This window comes from Puccinia triticina, chromosome 7A (genome assembly GCF_026914185.1).
Source record: "Puccinia triticina chromosome 7A, complete sequence".
Classification (NCBI taxonomy): Eukaryota; Fungi; Basidiomycota; class Pucciniomycetes; order Pucciniales; family Pucciniaceae; genus Puccinia; species Puccinia triticina.
In genome coordinates, this window is record NC_070564.1 from 3857602 (window position 1) to 3870599 (window position 12998).

At 51.9% G+C, this 12998-nt stretch overlaps 2 protein-coding genes across 2 annotated transcripts; one reads left to right on the forward strand and one right to left on the reverse strand.

The window, feature by feature from the left end:
• Positions 1-3491: 3491 nt before the first annotated feature.
• On the reverse strand, positions 3492-6341 carry PtA15_7A434 (uncharacterized protein; the record flags this gene model as incomplete). Its single annotated transcript, XM_053171040.1, has 8 exons — positions 3492-3568; positions 3639-3835; positions 3911-4111; positions 4184-4311; positions 4636-4818; positions 5276-5530; positions 5598-6040; positions 6101-6341. 8 exons carry the CDS (start codon positions 6339-6341, stop codon positions 3492-3494), a joined length of 1725 nt encoding a protein of 574 aa, XP_053022261.1.
• A 43-nt stretch (positions 6342-6384) lies between these two features.
• On the forward strand, positions 6385-7104 carry PtA15_7A435 (uncharacterized protein; the record flags this gene model as incomplete). Its single annotated transcript, XM_053171041.1, has 3 exons — positions 6385-6416; positions 6469-6772; positions 6838-7104. 3 exons carry the CDS (start codon positions 6385-6387, stop codon positions 7102-7104), a joined length of 603 nt encoding a protein of 200 aa, XP_053022262.1.
• Between the last annotated feature and the right edge of the window lie 5894 nt (positions 7105-12998).

Sequence of the window (12998 nt, forward strand, 5' to 3'; positions counted from 1 at the left end):
CCTTGGCTCAGCCAATGCTCAGCTTTGGACCAGTATTGGCTCAGCTGATGCTCAGCTTTTGAAAATTCTTGGCCCAGCCAGTGCTAATCTTTGGAATGGTATTTTCCCAGCTGATCCTCAGCTCTGAACAAGCCTTTTCAAAGATGATGCTCAGTTTTGGACCATTGTTGGCTAAGCTGATGCTCAGATTTGGAATATTCTTGGTCCAGCTGACACTGGTCTCTGTATCAGGCTTGGAATAGCCAATGATCAGCTGTGGCCCAGGCCCAGCCAATGCTCAGTTTTAGCCCAGACTCAGTCAATGCCTACTGCTCAGCTTTTTATTGATCCTGGGTTTTCTAAGTGTGTGTCTGTGTATCCTACATCTGCATGGGGGATCCTGACTTCAAAAATTTCATAGTTTGCTTACATAATTACATATGTACATGTGGTTGGAGTGCTCTGTTTCAACTATGTGGCAGGGGTGCTAGCACTTCAAGAAACACCAAACTCTATAAAGAAGTTGAGCTGTTGGAAAGTGATGAGTGAGCACAAAGGTCAAAATTGTGTGAGAAAGTAGAATCTGATTGCAAAACAAGTTTAAAACTTATAGAAGCAATGAGGTGAAGGTGAATGATCAAGGTAAAATTTTGGCCAGCTGTGCTGGCTCTAAGGCCAACATCTGGTACAGTATACAGGTTGAAAATAGTGCTTGGCTTTATACATTCATTTGGCCACATTTTCATACAAAAAGCTTAAAAGAGTTAATAGTCAGTGAGAAATGGATAGAAACTTGTGTTTATGAATACCTTTGCATTCAAACCAAAGCTACCACCAGTATTTAAAACCCTACCATCCTGTCACAATTAGGGTGTTCAAAGTTGACTTGCATAAAATCATAACACCATAAAATCATAAAATTCTAAGCTGAAAAAATATGTTGCATCCAAGCACTCAAATTAGAGCAACGTTTCTAGAATGGTACATATGAAATCATCACTTGAAAGTTTTATGATTTTATGATTTTATGCATTGAAAATTTTATGATTTCAACTTTGAACACCCTTAATCTTTAGATGTAAATATATATTTCCTTTTCCTATGTATTTAGATTGGATTGAATTCTACTTACAACCTTTTTGCAAGAATTGGTGATTGATTTCACAATTGAAATTATGGTTGCTTCATCTCTGCTCCACCAACACAAAAGAGTAGATAAAGTTCAGTGATAGACATATAGTAGAACTTTCTACCAATTAGAAAGAGAATTGTGATTAAATACTGACAGGGTGATGGGTAATTCATTGATTGCGTTAATATGTATCTGTTTATATAATGACAGGATTATAATTGGTATAAAACAGTTTGAGTGAATAAGAATAATTAAAATATTGCTCAGTGTGTTATATTTTGAGCTTCCTTCTTTGTAGATATTGACTCACATAACATGTTTTAGATCCAAAATCAGCAAGCCCAATTGAAGCTTGTTGTGGGAACTTTTCATTAAATTTTGCTGTACCTAGCTTCAAATCTTTGACTGAACTAAACATTAAACAAAGAGTAATCAGATGCAAACCAACAACAGATTCTTTCCCAGATAAAAAAAACCAACAAACCTTATACAATCCTCTGGTTTTATTGCATCATTTGGTTTATTTAAAAAACTATTCTCACAGATTGGAATTCCAAATTGAATCTTGCTACTAAATGGAGTCTGATCAGGTGTAAGTGAAAAAGCTTCAACAGTGAAGGTTGGCTTCACATTCAATGCACCCTACAAGCATTGAAATTGAATCCTCAATCTGGTCAGATACTTGGGCAAGAAAACCATCCACAAAAATTAATAGGAGTACATACAGAATATTGAGATACAGGACATTGGTCAAACATTTCACGGAAGGCTGCTTCTATGTCTTGCTGCAGGGCAGCGCTGGTAAGTGAGGAAATTTGAATCTCTGTCAATACATGCCATCTGACTAGTTTTGAAGGTTCAAATTAGTTGTAAAGGGAAGCTTTAATCACCCTGGGTTAGTGGATTTCACAACAACCTTATAGAAAAGCAAAATTAGCCTTATGTAGTCAATTGTTGATTTGATGATTCATACCTATTATAAATTGGAAAAAGGAAAAAAATCAAAACAAAACTCATGGACTCACAAGGCAGTCTCCAGCATTGGCATATATTTTTGTTTCGCCCCCCATGATCCCGCCCTGAGTATAATTAATATTCTTGTACGCTCTGTTTGAGATAAGTGTTCAAAATACATGAAGATGTTGTAAGCCAAAACGCCCAAGATAGAGGCAATATGGTGATAATTGCTTGAAATCAAGCCACATGAAGGAGAAAATGTAAGAAGCAGCATACTGTTCACAAAGGCTTCGGGTCGGAATCACTGTACCTTCCCCGCATTGCCAAGACTGGGCGCTGTATAGAGAGCTCTGAGCTAGGAAGCCGATCAGAATGAAAAAGAGTTTACAAGCAATCATTTTGGCTGTTTCTGAGATTGATTTTTGATTTTTGGCGCTGGTGAGATCTGGAGAGATCAGGTTTGACACTCTCGAACGCAGGGGCTCACCGTAAATCGTCGCGATGGTCGTCCATCAAGGCCCGAGAATGGGAAAATTAATCAAATGAAGTGTAGCAACTGCCGAATCAATTCGTAGCAACTGCCGAGCGACCGAAGTCGCCGTTGAAGGTGTTTCAGAGCGGTTGTTAATACATGCCCCCAACATCAAATATCAAGTAAGCACAAAAACGCCGCAGAAGCTATCCTTTGTTATACCCTCCCGATCCCATAACATCCCATGGCAGCATGCCCCGGTTTCCAGTCACTAGCTCGACTGCCGAGTCCAAGGCCGCACGGAGTTTGTAGTTTTATGCAATCTGATGGCTCCACGACGGTCTGCATTTCCGAGTTGGAGATAAGAAAGCGAGGCAAAAACAACTTCACAACACGTGTAAGTGAACGGTAGCTGACACCCATGGGCCGACACGCAGCTCGGTCGTAATTAATTTCTTGACGTCGGCTGTTGCATCCGATGAACATAGGATGACTTTTTCCTTCCTTTGTCTTCGAATCTCCCCAATACATACACCCCTTCTTGTTGCGTTGTTGTCAGATCGTAGTCTATCCTTGATACACACACTCCCTTCAACAAATTCTCTGCTACAGTCCCGCATGCATCCTTCACTTTGGCACACATCAAGCGCACCTGTACTCAGAGGCACGCTCTGGACCCTGTCCCCCGCTGCTCCGAACACAAGGCAGCCATCAGGCCCGTCGAGAACGCACTCCAGCTGCCGTTGCCGTCACGCAGATCATGGGAGCCCAACACGCAGCAACGCTGCTCCCAACTGAGACCGTATACATTGACGCAGTACAGAAAAACAGGCGCAATTTGTCTCCGTTTTCTGTGGAGGCCGGGGTACAAGGGCGCGATTTGATGAGAGTTAAAAAAACAACAAACCAATACAGAGAGAGGAGCGCGGCCGGAAAGATGGAGAGGAGGACCTAGTGCAAGTCGATGACGACATGGGCGTCCAAGAACCGGACGCTGGCGTCGGGATCGACGACGACAGTCTGAGTCTCTACGAGTCCACAGAGGCAAGAGGGTCAGCGCGACAGGCGATGCAGAGAGAGAGGGAGGGGACTCAAGACGGTCGAGGAGGACGGCGGGGCCGTCCAGGATGTCGCCCGGCCGGAACTTCTCGAGCGCCAGCACCGGCGTCCGCACCCTGCCCATCGTCTGCTCGAAAAACACCATCGCGAAGCCGCCCTCGTCGGCCGGCGGGAGCGCGAAGGGCGCGAACCGGATGCGCGCGAGCTGCGCCGCCACCGACTCGCCCTCCGCCTCGCTGCACAACCCAACACCATCACTCTTCCGTCCACACCCCAACCAGAAACCCCCAGGAAAGAAGTGGGAGACGTACCTGGACTTGCCGCTCCCCCGCACCCGCACATCGTCGCATACGACCGCAACAGACGGCGCCAGAATGAAGCCGAATTGCTGGCGATAGGCGGCCTTGAACGCGGCCAAATAGTCGAAATAGTCGGGCTCGCCCTGTCCGGAGTTGGGCGGGCGAGCGGAGGAGGGGTCGAGGACCATGAGGGCGGTGTCCGTGCCGTCGTACCTATACGCAACAAAGGGGGCCAGAAGGTCTAGAGCCGCACGCGAGGGAGAGGGAGGGGGCGGGGAGACGGACCGCATGTTCAGGAAGCGTTCGACGACGATCCGGCGGTCCTCGAAGCCCTGTTTGTGCAAGCTGTCGACGACCTGGGCCTGCAGCCGCGCGAGCTGGTCCTCGAGCGCGCGTCTCGCGGGTCCCGATGGCTGGTAGACGACGGCGGACGGGGTCTGGGCCTCGACGACACGGTCGGCAAGGGCCATGCCGTAGGCGCTGAGGATGGACGCGTGGCGGTGGAGGACGATGCGGGGGACGCCGAGGGTGCGGGCAAGCGCACACGCATGCTGGCCCCCCGCGCCCCCAAACACGCTCAGCACGTGCTTCGAGGTCGCGTATCCACGCGCCTCGGTCAAGGCGCGGATCGGCCGACACATGGTCTCGTTGGCGATCTTGATGAACCTGGAGAGTGGGAGTGTCTTCAGTGCATGGGTGGAGAGGAAGGAGGAAGACCGAACGGACCCCCAGGCAACCTCGTCGACGCTGAGGTCCTGCTGCAGATCGTGGTTGATCGTCGCCCGGAGCTCCTCGAAGAGGGTCCGGGAGGCCTCGACGTCCAGTTCCTGGTCCTCGTTGGGCCCGAAGATCTTCGGGAACTGGCCCGGGACGAGGCGTCCGAGGAGCAGATTGGCGTCCGTGACGGCGAGGGGCCCGCCCTTGCGGTAGCAGGCGGGGCCGGGCGAGGCGCCGGCGCTCTCGGGCCCGGTGACGAACAGCCCGTTCCTCCAGAACAAGCGCGAGCCTCCGCCTGCAGCCACGGTATCTATACGAGAGAGATCTCTGTGTCAGCGGCGAGAAAGTGGGAGGGATAGGAGGAGACTGACTGATGTCCAGCTGGGGACTCTGGATGGTGACGCCGGCGGTGGTGGACTCGAAGACGGTCTCGTAGTGGCCGTCGAACCTGCTCACGTCGGTGCTCGTGCCGCCCATGTCGAGGCCGATCACGGGGGTCTTGGCGAGCGGGTCGAAGGTGGTGCGGGCGTAGCCGACGACGCCGCCCGCGGGGCCGGAGAGGACCGAGTGGAGGCCGGAGAAGCGCGCCACATCGGTCAGCCCGCCGTCCGAGCGCATGAACTCCACCCGCGTCCGCCTCCGCCCGTCCGGCGGGCCCGCAGGCTCGCGCTGCAGACTCCCGTCGAACCCGCCAAAGAAGCCGTCGATGTAGCGCCCCAGCACCGGCGTCAGATACGCGTCCGCCGTCGTCGACGTCCCGCGCGTCACCAGCTTGATCATCGGCATCAAGGTCGAGGAGAGCGAGATGTGGGCAAAGCCCAGCTCCTGGGCGAGCCTGCCGATGCGCTGCTCGTGCTCTGGGCAGAGTTCTGTCAGGTTTGGCTGGGTGGTGCAGATGGGAGGGGAATCGCCTCCCTGGGTAGGTGTATGAGTGCATGAGGACGACTGCCAGGGACTCGAAGCCTTGGTGCTTGAGCTCGACGAGCTGGCGGCGGACGAGCTCCTCATCTGGCGAGAGGCGTGGGCAGAGGTCAGGAGAAGGATGTCCGTCACAGAGGGGCGGGGACATACCGAGGGGCCTGATGATCTGGACGGCCTCTCCGCTGTTCCCGCGGACGACATGGGCGGGGTGGGGCCGGCCATCGTAGGGGCGGGCGACCGAGCCGTCGGGGGCGAAGAGCGTCTGGCGGGCGGGCTGTCTGGGGTCGCTGGTGAAGCCGAGCAGGGTCACCCGCTCGTCGACCTCGACGACGGCCGCATAGAGCGTGCTGGGCTTCTGGATGGCCAGGTCGAAGATCCGGGGGCGCGACTGGTTGCCGATCTCGAGCAGGTCCCGGAAGCCCTTGGTGATCAGCAGGGCGTGCTTTGCGCCGCTGCGCTCCAGAAGCGCATTGGTCCCCACCGTCGTCGACAGCCGGATGCAGTCTGCGGCATGGGTCAGCTTGAGTGTGTGTGTGTGTGTGTGTCTGCTGAGGAGAGACTGACCGATCTTGTCGGTGTTGAGGGGCTGGTTCCGTGGGATGGGCTGTTTCAGGACATGCTCGAGCACTCTGCGTATCCCTTCGCGCGGGGCATCCTCGTATCCAGCGTCCTGGGAGAGCAGCTTGGTGACCCATTCGTGTCTGGTGGTGGTGGTGGTTGCTGGCCATGAGGCGTGGACATCGGTGAAGGTGCCTCCGCGGTCGATGGCGATCTGGATGGAGTGGTCGCCGACTGACTCGTCCATGGTCAACTCGATGTTCCGCCCCCTCCGCCGCCTCGCCACCACCATGGCCACCCCACCAGACCCACTCCCCACCCTGTGAGCATCCCCTTCTCGTTTCCCCGCGCCCGGAGGCTGACTCCCGCCACAGCACGGCCCTCCAGACCATCGGCCTCCCCCTCGTCTGGCACCACTCGCACAGCCTCGCCCTCCCCGCCCCAGCGGCATCCGTCCCGGAGCCGGCCACCGCCTTCCTCGGGAAGCTCGCCCGCGCCGCCCAGACCGTCTCCGCACGCCACCTGCTCGGCAGCCTGCTCGCGGGGCCCGACAGCGAGGCCGACGACGCCCTCGACATCCCGCTCCTGCTCGGCTCGCCCCCTGACCGCCCGGGAAAGACGCTCGACTGGCTGCTCGCCCGGCTCGGCCTCGCCCATCTCGACCCCTCCCTCCTCACCGTACGCATCCCCCGTTCTCCCTCACCCCAGCCACAGAGCCTGACCAGAACTTCCGGCGAGCACAGATCAGAGAGCCCTTCGAGGAGGCCTCCGCCCAGCAGCAGCACCAGCCCTGGGTCCTCGCCCGCCTCTCCGCCTGCCAAGTCCAGACAGCCGCCGCAGACCCCGAGCACGCCGAGCTCGAGACCCTCCTCGCCGCACTCCGCCCCCGCCTCTCGCTCGAGATCGAGCTGCCGGAGAGCCCCAATCGCCCCGTCTGTCTGCTCGTCGGCCCCATCCCCCAAGCCCTCAACGTCTGGGGCGGGCTCATCAGCTACCGTGTATCCTCGTGATCCCCTTGCCCGCCCAACAGGCCATCTCCCCCAGCTTATACATATATATATATGTCACCCTCTAGCAACCGCTCACTACATGAACGTCTGAAAAAGAGGCTGTCTCATTCGCCCGATCCCGAATAAAAATACACGATATGGTTGTGAGCAAAGATACCACAGGAATTTGCGAGATGATGGTCCGGCCCCATTGTGGCGTGGTCCAGGTACTTGTTGGTTCCAGTAGGCGGACGCATCCCCAGCTGTCTGGGACCACCACTAGACTGCGACCCCTCCCCACGTAAGCTCACACTATCTTCGCACAGGCCACCCTCGTGGACCTGCCCAAAATGGCAAGCCTGGGTTGGCAAGGTGAGCCCCTCATCTACTGTGCTCGCCAGCCTGTCCATACCGGCAACCCCAGATCAGCGAGTAGGCTCTCTGGCCAGGTCTGCCCCCGACGGAAAACCTTCGTGAGCAGGCAGAATAAACGCAAGGCGATACAGATCTGCTGCTTGGATTCTCAAGACCCGGTTTCCTGTCAAGCCCGCTGCGTTCAAACTTTTAGGAGTGGCACATCCTCATCGCAGCGCAAACCACCCTGGACCGCCGGACATGCCATATTTTACACCACAGGAGCGATCCAGGAAACCTCAAGCGTTCCCTCGACGCTCGACGAAATATTGAACGTATTCTGGACGCTCGAGGCAGAAAAATGTCCCTTAAACCCACAAGACGTGGGTTTTGCGTTGGGGGTTCTGGTAGATCGTCAGAACCCTCCCCCCACGCAAAGCTTATCCTAGCATCGGGGCGGTTCTGGGACTCAGTTCTCTCAACGCTCTGCTAAAGCGTTGAGGGAACGGTGGCCTGGAACCAGGCTGTTCTCTGAACACACCAGTTCCCTCATCGTCTGCCAATCTGTTGAGGGAACTGGAGCCGGGCCACTGTTCTCTCAACGATTTGGCAGAGCGTTGAGGGGGCCCTTGCGTCCAGTTGACATTCTGCCAGACAATTAAGTTAATTGCATGAATCAACCTCTTCCTGTGTGTGTTCAGGCTTTTCATGATGCCCCACAAAATTGGGAAACTTGGCTTGAGTTCCAAGGAAGGTTGCTTCTTAAGGTGTTCAAAGTTGAAATCATAAAATTTTCAATACATACAGCAATGTCAGAAAAGCTTGCCAAATTTTGTGGCTGAAATGAATTCTGCAGTTCAGCCACAGGCCTGTACAGCTTCACTGTACAGGCAGACAAAACCCGTTCGGGCAGCTGGTTTCGCTTGACATGGGTGCCGGGCCGGGCGGGGGGCGAGGGAGGCAGGGGCAGCAAAGGGCCGGATCAAAGTAAAATCACTCCAGGAATCCAATGGTGGGGCCCTTAAGGCCCCAAAGTGTTTCACAAAGAAACTGGGGTTTTTCTTCTGATGGCATTCCTGACGTACAGGAGCCATACAGGCTTTGAGGCTGAAATCAGCAGTCCAAAAGCTGGCCGCAAGCTTTTCTGACATTGCTGTAAAATCATAAAACTTTCATGTGATGATTTCATATGTACCATTCTAGAAATGTTGCTGTAATTTGAGTGTTTAGGTGGTACATATTTTTTTCAACTCAGGCCCCGTTTGGCTGCCGCGTTAGATGTGATAAATAGGCTGATTTATCAGGCACAACCCCCGGGGGGTCAAAGTTTTTGGTGGAGACGGGGGGCAAACTTTGGGTTGCGCTTGATAAATTTGCACATTTATCACGTATAACGCCGCAGCCAAACGGGGCCTCAGAATTTTATGGTTTTATGGTGTTATGATTTTATGCAAGTCAAATTTGAAAACCCTAACTACAGACATTCAGCCATTGCCGCAGCATGCAGCGTCACCCAGCCGTTTCAGTCCCGTGTGAATGCGCAAGTAGGCGCAGTCACTGCCGCCGCAACCCCAAATGCAACGTCAGGTAATGCTGCGGGCTGCAACAGCAGCTATTTGCCTGTAGTGATACTTGGTTAAGAATCACTTCTCAAAGATTTTGGGGAAGCAATGAGGCAGGTTGAAGTCCAAGCATTGCAATGTTCATTTGACTTGGCCCACATTGCTTGTAATGTTGAATCAACATTGAGTGACCCAAGTTAAATGAATTTCCTTCCCACCAAAACCACCACAACCAATGTTTGGTTAAGGATGTGCCCACTGTGTGTCAACTTTTCCCTGCACGCAAAAGCGCAACATTTGATTAACCTCCAGGTTGTCCAATGACCCAACGTTGGACTGCTCCTGTGGTGTAAGGATTCATGGACGGTCTCTTGAGTCTCAGGTGGCTGGAACACTGGGCACAGGAGTCTGGGGGAATTCCAGAATGAATTTTGGACTTCATGTTTTTCATTTATTATCATTGTCCATCTATTGATTCTGATTTTTCATTATTTTTTTGGAGTAGCATTGAAGATTCTCCAAAATCATCATTCAATGCAAGGAAATCTTTTGATGTTCCAAATAATTTTTATTTTGTTACATTCATTCTTCTGAAGCCAGCTGCATTTCAGATTGCCCAAACTTGATGGCTGCGGTGAATCTTTGCATTATTGCAAACCAGAACCAAGTTGGGCACGGGAAAGCAATTCATTTGTGGAATCTAGGGTTGCCGGCAAAGTAATCAGGAGCCATCACTTAAGGATTGAAACTGCTGTATGAAATTGGACTAACCAGGTCCCATTTTGAGAAATGCTCAAACTTCCGTGGCTTGAAAGTATCTTCCCGGACGGTCGGAGCCAGTAGACCATTAATTGAAATTGCCAGGAGGATGCTGAGCCAGATAGGTTTTGAACGCTGGATACAATGAGCAGCAGGAGTTCCTTGTTTTGAGTGTGCATGTGTCTGAAGCAAGTTGCGCTTGCAAATCACACTTTCATCTGGAGGAAAATCAAAGCTTTCAGCACCATGAAACCATGAAAAGGGAAGAGATAATAGCGGGCTCACTGGTGAAAACCAGGAAGTTGGCGGGATAGAATCACATTTTCTCCACATATCTGAACTTCTTCACTAAGCATTTCTTGGACTTCTTTAAAGTTGTAGATAAGTGGTTTACCAGGTTGAACTTCTTGTGAACCGCACACATGCTAAGCAGAGTTGTACTTGAGTTGTAAAGATGCTTTTGTAACTTGTCCAAGAATAAACCAGGTTTTTTGTGCACAAGCTGGACCATGAACATCACATCCTTGGAGGTCATTGTTCTGGAGCAACCAAGGAGCTTGTACTACTCCGGATTCCGGATTACAGATTTAGTTTGACAAAAGATATGAAGCCACCAATTGAACAACTGTTTGGAGATTTGATGGCCTAGAGTTCTTTGGATAAAGTCTTGTGGATGACCCTCAATAGATATTCTGACCACAACTGCCTTGATCTGGGGATTGTACAGTACGTACACCATTTGTGCTAGAATCTACTGGATGAGATGATGAGGCAAATTTGGAATTTGGACAGGGATGGAATTAAGGATGATAATTGGGCCAGGTTTCCATTGGCCCGCCCAAACCCGGCCAGGTTTGAGCAGGGCGCAGACCCACTTTTCTTAGAATTATCATACTTTGGCCCAGCCCTCTACTGCTATCAAACAGCGCAGGCCGGCGCGGGCTGAACCAATCTGACCCAAATGCCCCCCAAGGACCTACCTAAGCGCGTAAATGCATGTGCCATTTGCCAAATACCCTTGGAGGGGTCTCTGAAAATATGCAGTCTACGTACACTAAGTCACCAGTCCAACGTGTTCACTTTCCTATTCTCACTGTGTTGAGTCTTTTGTGCACCCAAGACTGCATGAAGAATTAGAATGTGATTTTCTCTCTCATCCTTGGAGACGCTCTGCTCTCCATCCTATCAGATCAATCATGTTGTTTTCCTTTCTTTTATGTCTTTGTGTTTTTTTTTTACAAAATCAATTTCATCACAAATTTGTTTCTCTGGCCAATGGCACCTATCTCCAAGCTTTCCTAAGCCACCCGTGACCCGCCAGTGTCCGTGATGAGGCGGAAATGTGTTTGGGCCGGACACAATATTTTGGTGTTTGGACCCGGCCCAGCCTGTCCAGAATTGTAGCGGGTTGAGCCGGGCTAGCCCAAACCCGCCCAATTATCATCCTTAGATGGAATGATAGGCAAAAAGGGTGGGTTGGTGGAATGAGATGATGGGCGAGAAAGGACTTACAGCTTGGTCACCAGGGGCTGGGGGGGGGGATGTGTGGCACTCTCTCAAGAGCGCCAAGCCGTATGTTTTTCTGGCAACACTAGCTGATGTCAGCATTTGAGCATGTGTGATTCAGGCTTCAAATCTGTTGAACTTCTGTTCAAATAAGGCTGATCTTTGATCCACTCTATAGCTTACACACTGGGAATTTAGTTGAGGGTACCTCCAATTGATGCTTATTACACCCTGAGATTCTGAAATTACCCCTGTTTACTAGACGTCAAGTCAAGACACCCTCCACTCTCTTATTAGGGTGTGCAGTAATGGAGTGGAGATTCCCTCCACTTTGTTACTTCTGGACAGAAATTGAGTGGAGGGTGTGCCCACTCGATGAAAATATCCAAGTTACTGTCCATCAAGTGGAGGATGTCTCCACTTGATGACTGGTGTTCAATTCCATCAAGTGGAGGGATTCTCCACCTGATGACTGGTGTGTGCTGGCCACTGACTGGAGGGGCGGGGCTCTCCACTTGATGACTGGTGTTAATTAGGCATTGAGTGGAGAGAGACACCCTCCACAGGTTGCTGGGATGGGAAACAACCAGCTGAATGACCAGTGTACATGCTGGAAATTGGTCTTGGCCTTTTTTTCAGACCAGTTAGTACTGTACATTGCTGTGGAAAAGTCCTGGCTTGACAAACAGTACATAGTGTCCATCCAGCTGGGTTTTGGCAAACCAAAGAAAAAGTGATCACATCTATGGTTTGGGACCATACAGCTCCCAGAGCTGAGGGGGCCAGCTCTGCACATCATTAATGGTTTGTAACCGTATAGGTACCTGAGCTGAAGGAGCCAGCTCTCCACATTCTGAGGAGAGTACAGCAGCCCAATGAAATAAATCATCAGCTCACCCAGCTCCCAGAATCACCTCACTGTAGCCAGCTCACCCAGCTCTGCCCAACCCACACAGATCCAGCTCACCCAGCTCCACCAACCACACTAGATCACCCAGCTCATGCAGCTCCCGCACCACACATAATATCCAGCTCACCCAGCTTCTGCACCACACATAATCTCCAGCTCACCCAGCTCCTGCACCTGTCATACTACCCAGCTCACCCAGCTCCTGCACCTGTCATAGTACCCAGCTCACCCACCCAGCTTCCCAATATACCCAGCTCACCAAGCTCCCCCACCACACATAATAACTAGCTCACCCAGCTCCCAAGCCACACATAATACCCAGCTCACCCAGCTCCCGAGCCACACATAATACCCAGCTCACCCAGCTCCCGAGCCACACATAATACCCAGCTCACCCAGCTCCCCAAAATACCCAGCTCACCCAGCTACCGCACCACATCATACCTAAGCTCACCCAGCTCCCCCACCACACATAATATCCAGCCCAGACAGCTCCCACACCACACATAATCTCCAGCTCGCCCAGCCCCCGTACCACACATAATCTTCTGCTCAGCCAGCTCCCGTACCACACATAATCTCCAGCTCAGCCAGCTCCCATACCACACATAATCTCCAGCTCAGCCAGCTCCCACACCACACAAAATACCTAGCTCACCCAGCTCCCACACCACACATAATACCCATCTCACCCAGCTCACCCAGCTCCTGCACCACACATAATCTCCAGCTCCCCCAGCTCCCGCACCACACATAATACCCAGCTCGCCCAGCTCCCCAAAATACCCAGCTCTCCCAGCTACCAAACCACACATAATACACAG